Genomic DNA, 23,119 nt, shown 5'->3' with positions numbered 1-23,119 from the left:
CGATCCCTAGGTTAGGAAGATCCCCTCGAGGAGGAAATGGTAACCCACTCCAATATTCTTGCCTGGAAAATTCCATGGGCAGAGGAGCCTGACTGGCCTGCAGGCTGTTCACAGTACCACAGAGTCGGACACAACTGAGCATGCAGAGTGCATTGGGAAGCTCTTAAATCTAGTTAAGACAAGATACACTGAAATGAATTAAAGCATGATCACTACGATATACTTAGGTGAAATCAAGGCGGTAGGCACAATCTCTTTCTCATTCTTACTGGTAAAGAGAGAGAAATAAAGCAGCACCTTTCACTAGTAGAAACAAAACCAAGGAATGCACAGCTGTTCAATACCTTTAAGGGTAGTCCCATGACTTATTTACATATTATCTTACTTCTTTGGTAGGGCACAATGATAAGCTTTATGTTAACAGGTTAGATACTGAAACGCATGGTTCCATCTCCCACTTTAGTTTTCCTTTCTCATCATACTCCTGCAGTTTGGTATACTGTCAGCAGCAATGACTGCTCTGCTACACATGTAGAAACCTGAGCAAGTGGGCCCAAATGTCATTTGTAAGAGCACACAAATGAATGTATATGCAATCAACAAGTGAAGGATGGGACCAACCTAACTAATAAAGGGAAAGAACTTACTATCACAATTAGATGCACAAGTGAACCCTGAACCTTGGCAAGAACAAGGTCCAAGCCCCAGCAGTAGCACATACAGGGGTACCTAAAACTTTCTGTAACTAGCTAGATAGTACTGCAATAAAAATTACAAGAGGTCCTTTAAATTTACATATATATCCACTGAGTACCTCCAAAAGGATATCTAAGAAATTAGTATCCGCTACCTCCAAGAAGGATACATTGTATCCATACAAAAAACAATAAATAAAATTTAAAATTTTACACTCAAAATTACCTCAAAAAAAAAACAACTGTTAATAGATGTCCTGATAAATAGTGTCCTGATAAAATTTCAGATCTTTGCATAAACTACTAAATTAAGCTTCAGTCTCCTACCTGTAAAATAAGGATTAAGGGATAGCAGAATGGTTTTCACACTGTGCTCAAGGGCTATCTTAAGGGATGAATGCCCTCTGAGCACTTCTTCCCCTTTTTATCTTGTATTTCTTCTCTCTTCAGTGTTTGCTTTCAAGATATTCACTCAGGTTTCAATATCCACTTCATCATTCTGCTTGCTCCCAAGTTACATAACCCCTCCATTACTTTTAAGTGATAAAACTGGAATACCATCTACTTTGTAAGATCATTGTGAGCATTAAGAAAGACCAATGTCTGACTGGCACAGTGTCTGAGCACACAGTAGACTTTAAATAAATGGTAGCCATAATAGTTAACTATTAACCACTTCCTGGGTTGCTGCAAAGCTAAAAGTAGCTTAGAAACATATTCTTAATTTTTTTCTGGATCCCTATAATCTATCACTTTCCTCTTAAATTTATGTCTATCTGATTTCCCTAACTACATCAAAAGTTCTAAGGGCAAATCTTACTTTTTCTGTGTACCTTTCAGAGACCCTAACACACTGAACGTGTCTGCCAACTGGGCCTCACTTGCTTCCCAGAAAACATCTGCAACTTAGATAAAAAAAATTTTAAGGACTAATTAAAAGCCTTGTGTGCATACTATTGCCTCTATTTTACCACTTCTAATTATGTTGAAAGAAGAGAGAACAGGATATTGAGGAAAAAAATTTGCAGCCTAGTTTTCATGTTATGGATCCATATACTCATATCTCATTTTAACTATTCTACATTACAGATTAAGGCCCTGCTACCACTATTCCTTGAAAATCAATTACCTGTTGTGAATACATTATAGCAGAAATTATTCAAATTTAATCAAAAGAGCCCAAAGAAACAATATCATGCGTTCTGTACTTTTACAGACATTCTAAAAATAGATGTAAGACTCTCTTGCAATAAGGTAATTTTTATGCTAATAGCTTGCTAAATAAAATGAATTTTTTAAAGACGACAACGCAGGTCTCGGTCAAAGCAATTTCATCATTTTAAGTAAACTAAACATTTCCAAACTCTTGACTTTATTCCACACAAAAAAAACTATTTTAGTGTCTAAAGTATCAAACTATGCTTCTTTCTAGGTTTTTGCGAAAGAAAAGTAACAACCATTAAAATTATACTCACAGGATTGTACTGAAGAGCAGAGACGTAAGCTTGTACTGCCCCTTCCATGTCGCCTGCTGCTACCAAAGCAGCTGCCAGGTTAATATAACCATCGATGAAATCTGGTTTGAGACGCAATGCATGCCGGTAATGCTCAATTGCTTCCTGCAACTGCCCTCTTTCCTTGTACACATTCCCCAAATTTGAATAGGCTTCTGCCAGAAGGGGGTTCTGTTTAATTGCCAGAGTACTAAAGTGGGCAGATCTGGAAAAGGGGAAAAGTGTTGATGCATGGGTATGCATGTTACAGAAAGAAGGTATGGCCCTTATGCAACAGTTTTTGAAGATCCTGTGTACTGCTCATTACATAATAAAATATTATCTTTTAACTAGCTCAAAGAAGGAAAAATTGTGGAAATCAAAGCTTTTCAGACGTGGAGGCATTCAGAGTTCAAATCGGAACACTTTTTTCTTAAGAGATAAAATTCGTAGCTAGTCTCATTACCAAACTGCCTCACTGTAAACAATGATCAATAAGATCAAGAATGAAAATGCTATGTGCATGAGTCTCATTTTCCATTTGCTGGTAAGATTCAATGATTCACATCTTTAAATGTCTAAATAAGCCAAAGTGACAATTTATTAAAAGGCCAAGAACACAGATTCTTCCCTTTTGATTAATTCAACTGATTAGCTAAAAGTAGTACAGCATAATGATTTAATGATGGCATTTGCAACTTGAACTACATATGCACCTCCTACCACAACATATCACTATTATCTCTGACCACTTCGGTCCCTCAAGGTGACACATCTTACAAAGGTGAGACTGGATGCTCAGATGTAGACCAAGAATACTTTATTACCTGAAAAAGAGTTCTAAAAAAGCCGCCGACGTAGGTGGAAAAATCTAGAAAAGGTCCCTAGTTATACCAATAATATAACCACCACCACAAAAGAAGGGAGGAAAACTGGCAGCTGGGCCTATCACAAGTGGGCAAGAGAGCAGATGTGCGTTGGTGGCTCCAGGTGAAACCCAGAACTGGAAAAATTTCAAGTTCAGATATTTAAGTCACATTTTTCAAGCTCAGCACTCAGAGGCAGCAATCACCAGCATCACCCCCACATCTCCTACCTGTCCAGCCTTCGACACTGGAAGTGTATAGATGAAAGTAATAAAAGCACACCAGTATTGTCTGGCTCTTGTCTCCAGAGCTGCATGCAGTGTCTCTCAGCTGCCTCAAAATCTCCTGCCTGATATTCGCGATGTGCCAACTCAGCTAACCCTTGGAAGGAAAGCATACGTTTCGTTGGTTCTGGAGAATCATCAAAACATTTGAGGGAAGGAGGGGGGAAAACAAAAAGTTAGAAATGCAAACAAAAAAATGTAAAAATATGGTATATTAAACTTAAAGATGAAAACGCTTGAAACTATGTAAAGCACTAGAATGTTCTGCACATTATCGATACCCCCAAGTTAACATTAGGTGCAGAATTGGCAATTTTAGAATTCCCGGCCTAGACAGAAATATTTACTTGCAAATGCAATATTTACTTGCAAATAAAAAAAATTTTATGACCAAAAATACTTGGTATTTTAAATTACAAATCAGATGTAGCATCTAAAGATTCACTAAACATTATTCCTTATACTCCAGTTAACATAGAGAAATGAAATATAAAACATGTGATTTGCGAGGTCACATAGATGTAATAATGTCAGAATAACCTACCGGGAAACTTAATACTTTGTCCCATGTTTTAGGTTGGATTTGGGGGGGGGGGGGCGGGTGCTGGTAACAATCTACCTCTTAACCTGGGTGGGGACACCAGATGTGTGGTTAACTCTTCAAATTATATTCATGCTTTTGTATTATTTCACAACTTAATTTTTAAATATCTTAAGGGTGACACTAGAAACAGGCATAAGGGGAAAAAACTAAAAGTCAAGGTGCTATTTTTAAAACAGCTGATAAACAAGATGAATTCATCTGTCAAGAGCCAAAATATTTAAAGGGGTCAAACATTTTAAATCAAGACCCAAGATAATATTGTATTGCTCCTGTACCATTCCAAACTCACACTGAGACCAAATTAGCTAAATCCCACCCACACTGGTTTAACACTAGCATTTTCCAAAGAGCTCTGATACAGACTAAAAGGACTAAAACACTGCAAACAACCCTGTATAAACTAAGCAGTTACCTAAACTGCAATGATTTTTTAAAAGAATGGGAAAATGCTAAAATATAAAACCATTTGATAAAGTGCAACAGAATTAATAATAAATGAAAGCACTTTGCGGTGTGTGACTTGGTTCAGATACAAAAAGATAAAGGATATACAGCTAAAGCCCAGAGACGGGAAAACAATGACAAGCTGCCTAAGTCAAGTGTAAATACTTGAACAATAATATATTACTTGGGAATTTGACCACAGTACTTTCACGAGACAAGAGTAAGAAACTTTCTACAAACTGAATACTTAAATTCTACCAAGGTCCAAGTGAGAAGTTCATATCGAGCCTAGACCCTCAATCATTAGACCCGGTAAATCAACTGTACACTCGGGAAAGTAAAGTAAATTTCCTGACAAGGCACAGCTAGCTGACAACTAACGTTAAGAACAGAGAGAACTGCATCTACATTTGTGGACGGTTATACCTCTTACAGAAACTAGAAAATCACATTTTAAGCAAGTCTCTAGAACTCCCTTGCTCTTTATTTTTAACCCATACTTTATCAACTTTTCAAAAGCCGCCTATCTGCTATTTTAACACTAGAAATGACAACTTTCTCAAATAAAATAACAGGTAGAAAAGGGCAAGCAGGGACTTCATTGGTAGTCCAGCGGTTAAGACTCTGCGCTCCCAACGCAGGGGGCACAGGTTCCATGCCTGGCCCAGAGAACTAAGATCCCGCAAGCCGCATGGTGTGGCCAAAAAAAATAAAGAAAAGGGCAAGCTAGAACAAGAGAATCTAGGACAGACTCTTCAATCTTTAAAAAAATCCCTGAGCGGGAGGGGAACACTATCAATCCCACTACCTACAATCAAATATAAGATACAATTGAAGAGTCATCTCTTAGTGCACAATGTCCCAAGAACAATAAAACCCTTGACATATCTCAACTGAGAAACCAACAAAAAAATAACCTCGTGGGAAACCTTAGAACCGCAGCCCAATCCCCCCTCCCTCCCGCCCCAAATAGCCTCAATACGGAAAGGCAGCTGAAGGACACTCCTATAATTTGGAGTTTTCTTATTTTTAGTACTAAATGCTCTCAGACTAATTGTCTAAAAGGGCAACCGCCTTGCACTTGTGCAGCTACACTCCAGTTGCTTTACAAACTCTTCAAGCAGGGATGAAAACTCAAAAAAATATACCCCCTATGAAAAAAGAAATACCGGGCTAAAGAATGGGGATGGAAGACCCAGAGACGGCGGCGGAGGAATACAAGGAGAAAGTAACACAAAGCGAGAATCGAGCGGGCAGGGTGGTCAACGCCAAAGCCCCAGCACTAGAGTGGTTTCTCCCCGAGGGTAGGAAGCGGACCGCAGGGCTGGCAACCTCGCGAAGGAAAGGGTGTGGCTCCCCGCGGGAGCGGAGGGAGGAGGACAGGGTGGGAAATCCAGGCTGGGGGCAGCGAGTGGAATTGGGCGATGGCAAAAGGAACCCCTGGAAATTTCCAATCGAAACCGGGGCCGCTCAACCCAAGGCACAGCAGATAGGCGCTGCCAGGCGCGGTGCTGCTCAAAATCCCCTGTTGTAGAGGTTACTCGGAGCGCACCCAGGAGCTAGCGCTCGTCCTTGGGGTGATGCAAAGTGAGGATACGATTACATTGGAACGGCACCTCCGCCCTCGATTGACAGAGGACCACCAAATCGGGCTAAGGGGAGCGGGGTGGAGGGGGACGAGAAGGGGGCGGTGAGCTGAGCTGAATCGAGGAAAAAACGACTGCGAAGGAGAATGAAAGGCAGCGAAAAGGGCAGGGATTCCAATGCAGTCCATTCTGAGACAGACTAAGCGCGCAGGTGTAGAAGGGTCCCGAGAGAGCAGAAGGCTAGAAAATGTATAGGATTACAAAGCAAGAAAGGAAGCAAAAAGCAAGCAAGCGAAAGAAAATGTTTTAGGAACGGACGACAGCAGAAAACTCAGATCAGATGCCGCTAGACGCCGAAAAGCTTAGCGTTGCCACTGATGCAATGGGGATGGTCAAAGGGGAGGGAGTGATGAGAGGCCGAGGACGGCGCGAGACCCCAAGGGGGCGTCTGCAAAGGTAGAACAGACACCGGTACCTGTGCTGTCGGCCACGTTGCCCACGGAAGACGCCATCTGGAGCTTCTAAAGCGAGTGTGAGAAGGTTGTAATTGAATCCTGCAGCCGCCACTACTGGCAAGAATATTTCTAGAGGTAGTAGCACGAGGGCAGCAGCCGTACCAGTGCTTTGGCAGGCTTAAGCAGCAGCAACAGTTACAGCTTTCGAACCCTAGAACTCTGGTTGGCCATCTACCTCTCACGATCTTGAAATGGCGGCGACGGCTCCTCGGCCGAAACAACACGGGCCGGAACTACTTTCTGTTACAATCAAGTACCAGCGCGGAAGTAGCGCGGTAAGCAGTGCTACTAACAAAATGACTATAATCAAAGTCAATCGCTCGTATGTAACCTTCCGCGCAGGGCCCATTGCGACAAACACGATTATGTCGAGAGCGCATGCGAGCAGCCCTGTCAACCCCACTGGCTTTTAGGGCACTGTCTGGGACGGGAGCCACCAAGTTTTTTTACTAGCGAAGCGGATGGTTTAAAATAAACTATACACTTAAGTGGTACATTTTGGCCAGTGGTATAGTCTATTACCTAGCAAAGAGCATAGATTTTAATAGGAATGCCGAAGGCATATGCAAAAGTTTCATCAACTTCATTCGTATAATTGCAAGGATGATGAATCAATTCTGAGCAAGTAAATTTAAATGGTTATATTTCAAAGGCTAGAATTCAAAACAGCGGAGAGTTCCAATTTGAACACGTCTTAGTTCTGATTCCAGCCATTGGTTTAAGTGCTCTGATGAAAAGGATTGAGTTTCTCAGGGCCAAGCATCTCAGATTTTGGCCATATAGCCCGAAAGTTCCAAATCCTCTTGGTGTTCATGATAATTTTGCCCACAGTATTACAGCAAATGCTTCACAACTCAGGGACATGCTGACAATTTGCACTCCAAAGGCAGCAGCCATAAAAATGTTAAAGATTCATATTCTTCAAAATCCATGACCCTTCCGAGTTGACTTCATTTCCACCATGTTGCTTTGCAAATTGTTCAATCGGTGATACCATTTAACTCAAGGCAGTTCAACAATGATAAATGGATTCATTTGCCATCTACCTAAACCACACATCTAAATAAAGACTAAACTGCTCCGCTTCCTTGAACAAATCAGTTCTTTATGATCCTCCGGCAGTTTCAAGTCCACTGTTCAGACGTTTTGTCACATTGGTATTAATTTATATTGCATCTCTTGTTCCAGAAAGGATTAAAGTAGCTTGCCACATTAGCAAGAAATTACAAACCAATGGAGGTAAGAAGCTGGGTCTCTCAAAGGCTTTTTTTTTTCCCAAAGGCTTTTTATTTCCCAAAAAATAGTCCTTGATCTAAGAAAACAAGTCTGTGAGTTTATTCAAAATGTTTCTACTACCTAGTCATCTGACCATTCTTATTTTTAAAAAAAAAACTCAAGTCCTCAAATTTTGCTTTAATTTCTTCGAGACAGTTCACATACTGTTAATTATGTATATGAGTGCAGAAGAAATTTGTAATATTGATAATTTCTTCTATTACATCCATAATTAAAAGTCAGGTGCAGTGAAAAAGAAAAAGTTCACTATACAAACTCTCCAGGAAATTGGGCACCAGCTTCTTCTCTTAATTTGATTTAACTGGTAAAACCTCCCCCGCCTCCACTCCCCCCTCCCCCAGTGCCCTACCCCTCACTACAAGAGTTTGATCTGTGGTGAATAAAATCAGCTTTTCAACTTTTATAACAGACTTCTCAAATTCCACTGGCAGATGTTTAGGCCTTCCTGATTAGAGGGTGCTTAGCTAATTAAGTAAAATTCTTCTTCAATGCCAGGTTATGTTGCCAGCTGGGCCAGCTATTTGGCCCATCCATACTTGTGTCTAAGTTTCCTTCTCCTGAGAGAGGGGGTCAAGGGATGCTGCTGGGGAAATCTGGGTAGTGGAAAGCTGTGAATCAATAAGGAAACACCCCCCCCCCCGTTGGAATCTCAAGAACCCCTTCCAGGTGCTTTCCAGGAGTAGCACCTGGAGGGTTTAGTTTGAAGGACTTATCAGATAAAACCATCTTCTTTGGCCAATCAAGTAACATTTACTAGAATCTGTGCAAGGCACTGTGGGAGATGCAAAAATCAACAAGAGAAGATCTTTGCCCTCAAGGAAACTGAAGCCCGGTTAGACACAGAAAGCCACTAGAGCATAAAAAAGAAGAGTATTATTAAGGTGATAAAATACATCAGTGTCTGTAAATCTCTGAGGAGGGAACAATCACTTCAGACTGGAGAAAGGTGACCAAGAAGGCCTGACCTAGGCGTTGAAGGGGGTGATTTTGTGTGTTCTTTCACACCGATGTTTAGTTTTTTTGTTTTATTTTTTCCCTTTTATGGGTAGCAATTCAAAATTCAGAATCATCTAAAACAAACCAGATGCTTCTTCCACGGCAATCCCAAACTTTGCCACCCTAATAACACCGCTAATGGTGCATTAGTTTTCTGTTACTGTCTTGCAAATTACCACCAACTTAGCGGCTTGAAACAAATACATATTTCGCAGCAGTTGCGCCAGCGCTTGGTGAGGGAGCCTGAGACACGCTCTGGCCGCCGCCGCCGCCGCCACCGCGCCGTTGCCGCTGGAAAAATGGCTCCAAATGGTTCAATGAAGCTGGAAGAATACACAGATGTAGCACCACAGGCTCATCAGATGTTTGCGGATAATGTTCCAGAGAGAGATCGACTTCCACCCCCCAGATTAACTAACCAGTCATAACGAAGAAAATTTGTTTTAAAACCTTTTGGAAATCGTTGAACCTGAATAAAAGGATGAAGCTGATTTCATGGTAGCACAGCAACCATCACTAGCCAGTAAGTTTGGGAAACATGATTCCTTATTTGGTAGCTGCTATGGTAAAGACATGGCCAGCTGGGATATCAACAGGGAAGATGAAAAAGGTAGAACAAAATAGATCAAAGAGTGAAAGCCTAATGGGTACCTTAAAAAGGCGGCTTTCTGCAGAACAAAAGCAGAAAGGCAAGAGGATCACACCCTCTGGGAGCTCTGCCAGATGAGGATGCAGTTTCCTCTCCTCAGCACCAGTAGTTTTTAAAGATGTGACTTCTGGAAGATCAATAAGGTTCACTTCCCTTGGCAGTCATCACTATAAGTCCTACCCCTTAGCCTCTTGACCATGAAACTGAGGAGGCTTGTATCAAAATGGAGGAAATAAGAGTCAAAGCCTTGGTTCATTCTTCCAATCCAGATCCAACACAGAATGATGTCTGAAAATATTTTCAGTCTTCAGACTGAAACTGTGTGCTTAGAACAAAATAATTGAAGAGTTCAGAATCTCAGAATGGAGATTTGCATCTTTCCTCAATGAACACGAACCTGTAGTTATTGGACTTATGCCTCAAGGCTGTGCTTGGGACTTCCCTCCTGGTACAGGGGCTAGGAATTTGCCTGCCAGTGCAGGGGACACAGGTTTGATCCCTGGTCTGGGAAGATTTCACATGCCTCCAAGCAACTGAGCGGATGCACCTAGAGTCCTGTGCTCCTCAGCAAGAGAAGCAATGAGAACCCGGGGCACCACAATGGAGGGTAGTCCCTGAAGGAAAGTTACACGGCTCAGAATCCCCTCCTGGTCCTCCCCACCATTCTATGCAAAACAAAGAACTCTCTCAAGGAAGAAACAAATGGACATTAAGGTTGATTACACCCAGCTCCCAGCCTGTCCCAGCCTCTGGCGGATCTCCAAATTCCTTGCCCCAGCCGTTTACGAGAGAACTAATCTGAACAACCTTGGAGAAGAACAGGCCCCCTTAAGACAGTAGATTTCCACATATATGCCTATATATACTTACTCTTTTCTTGGGTTAGTGCAGCAGCTCACTAATCTGACTACTGCCCCTTCTCGCCTCATTAAAGGTGATCTGTTCCTGTAAAGTGCCGGTCTTGTTCTTTTTCTGAACCTTGCCTTCTCTGACTCCCTTACCCTACAGTCCCTACTTACCACAACTAGAGAAAGCCCTCTCAGCAGCAACGAAAACCCAGCACAACCAAAAATAAACAAACAAATTAATTTAAAAAAAAAGACTGCATTTGATATTCTGTGCCTAGAAATGAGGTAATGTATGCTTTGGAAGGATAGCCTAGCTATTGTCTGGATAGTTCTCCAATGTCCAGGAGGTATTTCTTGACATTTTGAATTTGTAAAGGCACTTTCTCATCTTGTTAGTATGCTAAACTACAGGGCACTCCCAACTACTTACAAACCCAACTCTTCGTTCTGTGTCCTTAGGCAAGTTATTTAACTTCTCTGCATCGTAATCTCCAAAACATGGAAAGGTTGTTATGAGGACTAAGTGGAATAACTTTGTTGTTTAGTCACTCAGCTGGGTCTGACTGTTTTTGACCCCATGGACTGGCAGGCTCTTCAGTCCTTGGGATTTCCCAGGCAAGAATACTGGAGTGGGTTGCTATGTCCTCCTCCAGGGGATCTTCCCAACCTGGGGATCGAATCCAGGTCTCCCACTTTGCAGGCAGATTCTTTACTGAGTCACTAGGGAAGCCACATACATAGACAGAAAACCCGGAGAGTGGGGCAAGAAGTGAGAACTATTCTTTCTCCTCCTGCCTTCTCAAAGTGTCACTCAGTTGTGTCTGACTCTGCGACGCTGTTTCTGCAGTTCCTTCTCAATCCAGAGAGAACTCTCTCCCAAAATGAAAATCTGGAAGACGAGGACTTAGTCGTTGCCCCAGAGAACTTTGTGGATCCATCTGTGTATAGCTTGTCCATTGACACCACAGGTGTCATGTTGCAAAGCCCAAGAGTGAGTCACGATGATGTCCCTCCACACTCACCATAACAGAATAATCAAATCCAAATGAACATCGGTGGACTTACCAGCACAGATGTCCATGTGTCTGTAAGTATGTGTGCTATCATATGAATTTTGATCCTGACTCTGCTCCCGTGGTTGCAAGAGTTATGACTCAATGGAAAGTAGTGGTCTTATGGTTGTGACAAGCTTTACAGAGGAGTTGAAAAAACTTGCGAAATAAGGATAGTGCTGGGGACCAATCACATGCTGGGAGAAGGAAGGAAATCTAGCAAAAATGCCAGATGGTTCTTTTCTTGCTCCAGCTAGTTCTGATGACCGTTATCTTTTAAGCTCCAGCTTTCACCCCCATAGTAAAACACTTTAACTAGAATTGAGCGCTCAAATGTTAGGTTTTGCTTTTTATGAACAACCAGATGTGGATGGACAATTTGCTGATCTAATTAAACATTCAGCCAGGCACTGGGAAAATAGAGCTTTTTGTTATTCAAGGTCTCGGTTACCTGGATATGCAGTTTACCCTATCAGACTGACCAATCAAGTATCACAATTCCAGCAGGTGCATTCTTTGCCATACCTGTGCTGTTTTGTTATATGTCAGCATATCACAATAGATTTATTTAAAAAGCTGCTTTTGCCAAACAAAGTGAAGAATTATTGAAAGATTAGGAGAACCCTCCATCTTGCACTTTGGGCTCCAGAAATGAGACTGGACTATAGTTTATAAACTTACATAACTATCAAATCTTTTACTGCCATAACTGTTCAAGATTAAGGTGAAAAGAACAGCCAATTTGTTTAGGGGTGAGGAAGTATTGCCAACATGCCTTGAGTTTATTTTTGGTTCTTGAAAAAGAACCAAAAGGCTTGAGAAGTGTGAGTTGTCTTCTATCATATGCAAAATAATGACAATGTAAATTATCAGATTCTTCTTAATCTATGCCCCCCACGTCCTTTGCTGCTATCCATTGTGCTTTTTATGCATTGAGAACACATTTCACCTGTATGCAACCTGAAGTTAAGCTGAAAGAAATTTTTAGAATAAAAATTGTGGTCTATTTAAATGGCCTGTTTTCAAAAGATAGTGTTGAAGAAACATACCTATGTGATAAAATGCACAATTTACATATACACTAAAAAAGATTTGTAATCTTATACTGTAGGAAGATTTAGAATTATGAATTGACATAGATTGGGTAATAAAATGGAGATCTGCAATTTATCTTTTACGGACGATTTTTTTCTAAATTGTTTTTAAGGTTGTGCTAAATTTTTGGTTGTGAAAAGTTCAGTTTTTCTGTTGCCTTCATTTTCATCCAGGATTTGTATATTTTATAAAAATGGCCTTGCATTTAAAAATCTTGAAGAAATGTAGCCTGCTAATTTAGAAATTGTTGCTTTTCCTGTCTTTATAAACACTGATACAAATTGACATAACATATAAAGACCTATGGAACTAAAACTATTATTAAATAAATATTACATGAATTTAGATTCCTATGGTAGCAATTTTTTACATCTGTACTTTCCTCTGGCGAATGCTTTATCTCAGTTTCTTCAGTTTAGTCAACATTTTCTTGGTAGTACTTGATTGTACTACTAATTTGCATAAATCAATTGGCAGATTCTCTTGCAATATTAAAGTTTATATTAGGTTTGGGATTGACTTAGATAAAAAGTAAACATTGTTTTGCAGTTGGATTTATATTTCTCCTTAATGTAGTCACTTGTAAAATGTGCTAGATTTGACCTCTGCCCCCACCAAAGACTCTAGTGGAAAAAAGTGTGGAAATTGTGAAGCATTGTGTAAGAAAAATATTAAACCATATCATATATATGGAAGTCTTATTTCCTATCATATGTACTGCCATTTTTGAAAGTTTTTTGCTTGTTTATTTTAAATTTAGCCAAGTCTCGAGTAATTTGGAATCTTAAACATTTTACCTCTGATTCAGTTGTCATGGGGGTGATTATCCCTAATATTTTTTTATTTTGAAATGCTGTGTTTATTCATTGCACAATGCTGTAACATAGTGTTTTGAAAAAAAAAACAAAACACATAGTGTTTTGATATTGCCCTGTCTAGAAAATGCTTCCATCTGCACAAGAAAAATGTTTCTAAGATGACACATGTAATTCAAGATGTTTCTTCCTTTGTCACTAAGTTTAAAGGGTAAAAGGGTAAAAGTCTTAAGTCAAATTTATTTGCTTTGTCATTCAAACATATCTGTATCCCTACTTTTTTCTCTATTTGTTCTTTAAGGTCAGAATTGAGATATTACCAAGAAAAGGCACAAAGCCATAATATCATGGCACTATTTCTTTTGACTTGAGAGGAAAATACTGAGTTTTGGCAGATGCTGATTATACCTTGCTGTGGAAACTCCTCTCTCATTTTCTGATGTTTTCACCTAATAAGAAGATGGAGACTATTATAATAATACCATTTGTGTTCACTATAAGCTATTCATATTAAGAATTATTACACAGTTGTAAGCTTGTTATCAAATTAATGTAATACATTTAAATCATTCTTTTGCAAAGTTATTTATTTTTAAACAATTTAAAATGTATCTAGAAGGAGTTAAAAATCTTGTGCATCTATATTAGATGGCACGTGTTGTCAGAGAGCCAGTGTATATTAATAACTGTTGGAATGACTTTTCCATGTTTCTAGAAGCATTTACATGTGCTTTGTGTGCACAGAAGTCTTTGGACTTCTCTGAAACCCATTTTTATTTTACTTTACTATTTTTTTATTGAGGTATAGTTGATGTACAATATTATATAGGGTTTTAGGTGTACAATATAGTGACAATTTGTAAAGGTTTATATTCCATTTATAGTTATTATAAAATATTGACTGTATTCCCTGTGCTGTACAATATATCCTTGTAGCTTATTTATCTTATGCATAGTAGTTTGTACCTTTTAATCCCCTACCTCTTGCCTCTCCCCTCCTCTCTCCCCATTAGTAACCACTAATTTGTTCTCTGTATCTGTGAGTCTGTTTGTTTCATTATGTTAATTTATTTATTTTTTAGATTCCACATGTAAGTGATATCATGCAGTATTTGTCTTTATATCTCTGACTTATTTCACTAAGCATAATAGCCTCCAGGTCCATCCATGTTGTAACAAATGGCAAAATTTTGTTCTTTTTTATGGCTGAGTAGTATTCCATTTTGTATTCATATACCATATCTTCTTTATCCATTCATCTGTTCATGGACACTTAGGTTGCTTCCATACCTTGGCTATTGTAAATAGTGTTTCTATGAACATTGGGATGCATATCCCTTTTCAAATAGTGTTTTCATTGTCCTCAGATATGTACCCAGGATTGGAATTGCTGGATCATATAGCAGTTCTATTTTTAGTTTTTTGAGAACCCTCCATGTTGTTTTCCACAATGGCTTCATCAATTTACATTCCCACCAACAGTGTATGAGGGTTTCCTTTTCTCCACATCCTTGCCAACATTTATTTGTGTTCTTTCTGATGACAGCCACTATGACAGGTGTGAGGTGATATCTCATTGTCATTTTAATTTGCATTTCCCTGATGATTAACAATGTTGAGCATCTTTTCATGTGCCTGTCCATATGTCTTCTTTTGAAAAATGTCTGTCCAGGACTTCTGCCCATTTTTTAAATGAATTATTTGTTTAAATGTTTAAATTACTTTTTATTTTGTGTTGTTTTAGAGGGAAAATGTCAATACTGTTCTGTTCAGAAAGAATTTTTAATGTGTCTTTGTGAAGTTGTATTATAAAATACTTCAAAGAAATATGCCCTGTTATAATGCAATCTGAAATTATTAGGTTCTAACAGTATATAAAATAAAAGTCTTTGCCAAAAAATAAATGTATAAAAAGAAAAGTTTATTGCAGTATTTTATGCTTTTGTATTAATATATAGAGAGCCATTAGACATAGGTAGTACAACAGAATGTAAAAGGTTAATTTTGCATGATACTCAAAAAGTCTAGTTAAAAATGGAAGGGAAGGAATTTCATGGTGGTCCAATTTTAGTATATGTGCTGCTGAAGTGAGCACTCCTTAGTGGTCCAGTGGTCTGCACTCTCACTGCTGAAGGCCTAGATTCAATCCCTGGTAAGGGAACTAAGATCCTGCAAGCTACATGACTAAAACAAGTTAAAAATATATATATATATATATGTGTGTGTGTGTGTGTGTGTGTGTGTGTATAATTTCTGGGCTAGTATTATTGAAACTGGATAAAAAGATAAAAGTTACTAAAATCTTAAATAGATTATGTGCAACGTCTCTGCTAGAGGTAAGTTTAAACATTTTGTTTAAAATGCCTTCAGAGGATTTCCCTGGGAATGCACCTGCCAATGCAGGGGACAAGAGTTCAATCCCTGGTCCAGGAAGATTCCACATGCAGTGGAGTAACTAAGCCCATGCACCACAATTGCTGAGCCCTCACTCTAGAGCATGCATGGGGCAACTGCTGAAGCCTGCAGATGCTGGAGCCTGTGCTCTGCAACAAGAGAAGCCACCACAATGAGAAGTCTGTGCACTGCAACTAGAGAAATTCAGCACAAAAGTAACGAAGAGATAAGGCAGCCAAAAATAATAAATAAATTAATTAAAACAATAATTTCCTCTATAAAACACCTTCAGTGGGACTTCCCTGGTGGTCTAATAGTTAAGAATCTGCCTTGTAATGCCGGAGACACAGGTTTGATTACTGGTTGGGGAAGTAAGATCCCCTACACCACAGAGCAACTGAGTCCGGGTACTCAGGGGCCTGAGCGTTGCCACGACTAGAGAATTAGGGTTCCATTCCACATGAGGCTGCAAAGATCCTGTGTGCTGCAACTAAGATCCAATGCAGCTAAATAAATAAATATAAAATATATATATAAGTAAATGCCTTCAGAAATTGTAGTTTTAATTATTGTACATTTCATGTTGTTAGAGATATTGCTTTATGAATGATTCAATAATAGGTATTTATATGTATATATATTATAATGACTTTTCATCAAAATTTTTTTTCTTTTTTGGTTGCACTGCTGCACTTGTGGGATCTCAGTTCCCTGACCACGGATTGAACCCAGGCTATGGCAGTGAAAGCTCAGACTCCCAACCACTAGGCCACCAGGGGACTCTGTGAATTCTTTTTTTTTTAATTGAAGGATTGTTCATTTACAGTGTTGTGTTAGTTTCAGGTGTACAGCAAAGTGATTCAGTTATACATACATATATAGATTCTTTTTCAGGTTTTTTTCCATTATAAATTATTACAAGATATTGAATATAGTTTCCTGTGCTATACAGTAGGTCCTTGGTTTTCAAATGTGAAGTCTTACTTTGAGAAATGAAATCATACTATCAGCAATAGACAGTTCTGTTGAATACTCCAATAAAGAACAATTGCCAGTTCCATAAATAACTTTGCATTTCTAAAATAAAGTGTTGATATGCTAGTAATCACAAATTTCGTTTCTTTTAGTAATTTTTTATTTTTATTTTTTTTTATTTTTTAATTTTTTTTCTTTTAGTAATTTTTTAATCTGGTAAAGAAAGTTTTTTTTAAGTAATCACCCTTTATTAATCAATTATGACATGACAAATGTTTAGTTGCTGTTTCTGAAAAGTGTTACAAACTCTACATCTAGAGATGATGAAAAATCCTTACGGAATTTGTGATAAGTACACATGTTGGGTTAGAAATTTTATAACCATGTTGGAGTGTCATGAGATTAATACTTGCAAACCAGACTGCGGTAGTTTATACTTTTTCTCTGTTTCAGATCAGGTGTGTAAAACCATTTGTATTTAGAACCTCACTTATCATCTCAAGTCCACTGACTGCAATACATGGTTTGGTTTGTAAACAAATAGTAGCAAGAATTTATGTATCTACTTCTATACACAGTGTATAAATAAAATTTTCATTTAAAAACATATACCAAACACACACACAACACGCACATTTATTTTCTCACAGTTTTCATGGATCAGAAATCCAGGCACAGGGACTTACCTGGTGGTTCAATGGCTAAGACTCCATGCTCCCAATGCAGGAGGCCCGAGTTTGATTCCTGGTTAGGGAAATAGATCCCACATGCCACAACTAAGACCTGGTGCAGCCAAATAAATAAATATTTTTTTTTAAGGAGAGAGAAAGAAAGAAATCCAGGCACAGGTTAACTGGGTCCTCTGCTTAGGGTCTCAACAGCTGAAATGAAGATGTCAGGCTGCAGGCTCATCTGAGACTTCAGATATTCTTCCAAACTTATGTGGTTGTGGCAGAATTTTAGTTCCTCGTGGTCATAGGACCATAGTTCCCACATCTTTGATGGTAGTCATCTTGGAAGCTACTCTCAGCTGGTAGAGGCAAACCAGATTCCTTGCCACGTGGCCCCCTCCGTCTTCAAAGTCAGCAATGGAGAATCTCCCTCGGGTCAAATTCCTCTTGCACTTTGAATCTCACTAGAAAGAGCCCCATCTCTCCCACTTTTTAAAAATTGTGATAAAAAATAACTTAAAATGTAGCATCTTAACCATTTTAAGTGCACAGTTCGGTAGTGCTAGCTAAGTATATTCACACTGTTGTGCAATAGATCTCTATAACTTTTTAATTTTGCAAAACTGAAACTCTAGATTCATTAAACAACTCCCCATTTCCCCCTCCTCCAGCCCCTGGAAACTACCATTTTACTTTCTGTTTCTATGAATTTGACTACATTAGATGTGAGGGAAATCAAACAGTATTTGTCCTCTGTGACTAAAAAGAGACCAGCTGGTTAGGTCAGCTCACTTAGGATAATTCGATTTTTTTTTAAGTTAGATGATTCGGGTTCTGAATTACATCCACACAATCTCTTCACAGCAGCACCTAGATTAGTTTTTGAGCAAAGATCTGGGAGAAGGTATGTATTCACCAGGAGGGCAGGAATCCTGGGGACCACATTAGAATCCTACCTGCCACAAATGGCAGAGTAACCCTGGAAAAGGAGGCAAAGTGCTAACTAGGGGCTGTCAGTTTCCCATACTAAGTTCAACTCTCATACACCATACTAGCCCTTCGAATTTGCCACATGTGAGCTCCAGGCAATAGAGCACTGAAAAAGAGGGAAACAGCCCAATTCCATAATGTTCAAGATATCAAATTCTAGCCTCAGATTAACTGAAGGATTTGGTAGTGGGCGGGGAAAGCAAAGACAAGTAAATTAATTGAGACCAAAATCCTTTGATAAGTGCATACCCTGTCCTATCCAGGGGACAAAGTGGAGATATTACTGATAATATTAAAGCTTCTATGATGAAGAGCTAGAACATAAAATACATAAACTGAAAGGACAAACCTAGCAGGCTTCATACTGCATATGCCAAAAATAGGTGAAAGGGTGTAGAGCTGCAAAAACACAAGTGTGATATCAAAATAGCTCTGAAATTCATCTTCCACCTCCTCTGTCAGTGCCACTTCCTTGGTATTGGCCCAGGCAATTGCCAGAGCCCTCTAACTGGTTTCTTTCTTTCTTTCATATTTTTATTCAAATATAGTTGATTTACAATACTGTTTTTCTACTGTACAGCAAAGTGAAACAGTTATATGTATACATATATCCCTTCTTTTTCAGATTCTCTTCCCATATAGAAGTGACATGGCACATGGGCCTTCCCTGATGGCTTAGATGGTTAAGAATCTGCCTGCAATGTAGGAGACATGGGTTTGATCCCTGGGTTGGAAAAATTCCCTGGAGAAGGAAATGGGAACCCACTCCAGTATCCTTGCCTAGGAAAGCAGCAAAGTGAAACAGCTACATGTATACATATATCCCCTCTTTTTTTAGATCCTTTTCCCATATAGGCAATTATAATGAGTAGAGTTCCCTGTGCTATACAGTAAGTCTTTATTAGTCATCTATTTTATAAATAGCACACTACTATATCTAATTGGTTTCTAAGCCTACCTGACTCTAGTTTTCCACACTTCACCTTAGAAAATCTAAAACACAAATCAGAATGATATCAATGCTCTGCTTAAGACCTCTCGGTGACTGTGCCTCCGATGTCAACTCCACTTGCTAATCCAGCCTCATCTGCTGCCACATCTCTGTGCTCACACTCATACTGGTTTTCAGTTCCCTGAAAAAATCAGGCTGTTTCGCACTTCCAACCATGCCTTTTCTTAATCTGTTCTATCTATACTGGTCATCCTCTCCATCTCAGTCTGCTGAGAAAATTCTTAGGTATCCTTCACTCCTGCTTCCTTAAATAAGGAGACTGGTGCCTTGCCCATGACCTCCCACTCCACCCTAATTCCTGGTACTCATACTAGGAAATCTCATTGTCCACGGAGATGACACAACCAGCAACCTCTGGGTCCCTTGGCCTTCTCAATTACCTTCCCCAGCGCACTTCAGTCACCTGCACCCAAAGCACCACATCTTGAACTTTACTGTGGCCCAGAATTGCTCACCTCTAACACTGAACCCTTCACTTTTCCATTTTGAGACAATCTCCTCTCCACCTGATCCCTTAGGAGTAAGGGTCTCACAGAACACTTGTTCTTTTACCTCATAAACCTCTTTTACCCTTCCTTTGCACCCTCCATTTTTCCTCCCAATCTCCCAGCCCCTCCTGGCCTCATTGCCTTCTCTTCCCAACCTTTCTTAATGTCATGCTTGATCACCTGAACTACTCTCTCACCAGCAGCCTCAGTTCCCTTTTCCTGTCTGCCAAACCAGCCCCACAAACTTCTCACTCTATGTCAGTTCTACCAACCGCCCTTCTCTCCTCCACCTAGTTATTTCCACCCTGCTAGATAAAATTCACAAAACCATGCAAATTCATTGTCTAATCTCTTCTACAGACAAACCTACATTCACAACCATCCTTGTCTCCATCTCACCTTCCTGTTCAAGATCCATTCATCCACTTGGGCCCTATGTGCCATCTTTTTCAACCTCCTTTAGCAATTTGCCCTATCAATTATGCCTTCTGTCTCTGATTTCAATCTGTAGTACCCTTTCTTATCCTTAAACCTGCTTGGGTCTCTCCTGTTAAAAAACAAAACTGTTTCCTGACCTGAAATCTTCATGAGGTGCCAATTACTCTCCTTACCTTCTCAGGTTAAGCCTCTCCAAACAGTAGTAGCCTATGTTTGCTGCCTCTACTTCCTCAAATTCATTCATGCCTCAAACTACTGAAAAATGTTTCTATTGAATTTTCTTTTGGCAAAAGTCACCAGTGACTTCCAAACTGCCAAAGATTTTCAGTCTTGATGTTATCAGACCTCTCTATGCATTTGACACTGCAGATAATTGCCTCCCCCTCAAAACATTCTTGTTCTTAGGTTTCCATCACATGGAATTCATTCAGTTGCCTGATTATTGTGTACTTCTCTGGGCATTCCCTCCCCCCCCCTTTTTTTTTTGCCACACTGTGCATAGCATATGGGATCTTAGTTCCCCAACCAGGGATCAAACCCTTGCCTGCTGCAGTGGAAGCACGAAGTCTTAACCACTGGACTGCCAGGGAAGTGCCTTTCTAAACATTCTTGTTCTTTTTATGTTTTTGTAGGCAATTTTATTTTTTGTGGCACATGGGATCCTCAGTCTTCATTGGGGCATCCAGAATCTTTAGTTGCAGCATGTGGGTTCTACTTCCCTGACCAGGAATCAAGCCCAGGCCCCCTGCATGGGGAGCATGAAGTCTTTGCCACTGGACCACCAGGGAAGTCCCTCTTTCTTTTTTAAAATTTATTTTTATTTATTAATTGAAGTATAGTCGATTTACCATATCATGTTAGTTTCAAGTATACAGCACAGTGATTCAGTTATAAATATGTGTGTGTGTGTGTGTGTGTGTGTGTGTGTGTGTATATATATATATATATTCCTTTTCAGATTCTTTTCCTGTCTAGATTATCACAAAATACTGAGTATCATTCCCTGTGCTATACAGTAGATCCTTGTTGGTTTTGTAGGCAATATTATTTTCAGGCATTTTCTTTTATTTACTTTTTATTGAAGTATAGTTGATTTACAATGTTGTGACAGTTCCAAGTGTCATCTTTTTGCCTTTTCATACTGTTCATGGGGTTCTTGAGGCAAGAATACTGAAGTGGTTTGCCATTCCCTTCTCCAGTGGATCACGTTTTGTCAGAACTGTCCACCATGACCTGTCCATCTTGGGTGGCTCTACATGGCATGGCTCATAGTCTCATTGAGGATAACGAGGTTGTTATCCTGCCAACAAAGGTTCACATAGTCAAAGCTATGGTTTTTCCAGTTGTCATGTATGGATGTGAGAATTGGACCATAAGGAAAGCTGAAAAGTGAAAGTGAAGCTCAGTTGTGTCCGACTCTTTGTGACCCCATAGACTATACAGTCCATGGAATTCTCCAGGCCAGAATACTGGAGTGGGTAGTCTTTCCCTTCTCCAGGGGCTCTTCCAAACCCAGGGATTGAATCCAGGTCTCCTGCATTGCAGGCAGATTCTTTACCAGCTGAACCACCAGGGAAGCCCAAGAATACTTGAGTGGGTAGCCTATCCGTTCTCCAGGCGGATCTTCCTGACCCAGGAATCAAACCAGAGTCTCCTGAATTGCAGGCAGATTCTTTACCAACTGAGCTATGAGGGAAGAAAGCTGAGCACTGAAGAATTGATGCTTTTGAACTGTGGTGTTGGAGAAGACTCTTGAGAGTCCCTTGGATTGCAAGGAGATCAAACCAGTCAGTCCTAAAGGAAATCAGTCCTGAATATTCATTGGAAGGACTGATGTTGAAGCTGAAGCTCCAATACTTTGGCCACCTGATGCAAAGAACTGACTCATTGGAAAACCCTGATGCTGAGGAAGATTGAAGGCGAGAGGAGAAGGGGACGACAGAGCATGAAATGGTTAGATGGCCTCACCGACTCGATGGACAGGAGTTGAGCAAGCTCCGGGAGCTGGTGATGGACAGCGAAGCCTGGCATGGTGCAGTCCATGGGGTCGCAAAGTCGGACATGACTGAGCGGCTAAACTGAACTGAACTGATAGCTTCAGGTATATATCAAAGTGATTCACACACACACATATATGTTCTTTTGCAGTTTCTTTTCCATTATAAGTTATTATAAGATATTGAATGTAGTTCCCTGTGTTACACAGTAGATCCTTGTTGTTTATTTTATATATAGTAGTGTGTATCTGTTCATTTCAAACTCCTAATTTATCCCACCTCCTTTCCCCTTTGGTGATCATAAACTTTTTTTTTCTTTTTCTGTCTGTACAGCATCTGAGATCTTAGTTCCCCAACCAGGAATTGAACCCATGGTCCCTGAATTGGAAGCATGGAGTCTTAACCACTGGACTGATTGGGAAGTCCCCAATAAATTTGTTGTCTATATCTGTGAGTCCATTTCTGTTTTGTAAATAAGCATCTGTATCATTTTTAAGGCCTTAAATGTAAGTAATATCATATGATATTTGTCTTTCTCTAAGTTCACTTAGTATAATTAGGCCCATCCATTTCGTTGCAAATGGCATTATTTCATTTGTACTCTCTTTTTAAAATTTCTTCCTCCTTCCACCATTTAAATGCTTATGTTTCCCAATGTTTTGCGAAGAACTTTTGCCAAGGGGTCTGAGGTGTTACCTGACTTGCTCAGTTATGTACATTATATATATATATGTATGGATACTAAAGAAGCAGGATACATCTGGATCAGGGATAAGTTTGTTTTTTAAACACTCACAACCAGATCAACAGCCAGAGTAATATTTCCATGTCAATCCACCACACCCCGACCCATAGGCGACAGAGTGAGAACTGATGGATACTTCCTATGTGAATGGTGAATTCACCCCCAAGATAA

The 23,119-nt window shown here is 39.7% G+C and overlaps 1 protein-coding gene and 2 pseudogenes across 2 annotated transcripts in view; 2 read left to right on the top strand and 1 right to left on the bottom strand.

Moving 5' to 3' along the window:
• OGT (O-linked N-acetylglucosamine (GlcNAc) transferase) overlaps nt 1–6,694 on the bottom strand; it is a 41,510-nt gene extending 34,816 nt beyond the window's left edge. Inside the window, exons 1-3 of one of the 2 annotated variants that reach the window (XM_065915738.1) lie at nt 6,448–6,694; nt 3,285–3,465; nt 2,171–2,414 (exon numbers count right to left, since the gene is read on the bottom strand). In XM_065915738.1, the coding sequence (XP_065771810.1) occupies nt 2,171–2,414; nt 3,285–3,465; nt 6,448–6,484 (462 nt within the window). In that variant the 5' untranslated portion in view covers nt 6,485–6,694. The remainder of the gene's footprint in view (nt 1–2,170; nt 2,415–3,284; nt 3,466–6,447) is intronic. The other variant, XM_065915739.1, reaches the window with a different exon arrangement.
• On the top strand, nt 6,679–9,720 carry LOC136154481 (suppressor of cytokine signaling 6-like; annotated as a pseudogene).
• Nucleotides 9,721–9,842: 122 nt separating this feature from the next.
• On the top strand, nt 9,843–11,937 carry LOC136154480 (suppressor of cytokine signaling 6-like; annotated as a pseudogene).
• Nucleotides 11,938–23,119: the final 11,182 nt, after the last annotated feature.

This window comes from Muntiacus reevesi, chromosome X (genome assembly GCF_963930625.1).
Source record: "Muntiacus reevesi chromosome X, mMunRee1.1, whole genome shotgun sequence".
In the NCBI taxonomy this organism is placed as follows: domain Eukaryota; kingdom Metazoa; phylum Chordata; class Mammalia; order Artiodactyla; family Cervidae; genus Muntiacus; species Muntiacus reevesi.
This window is presented reverse-complemented; position numbering and strand designations above follow the sequence as displayed.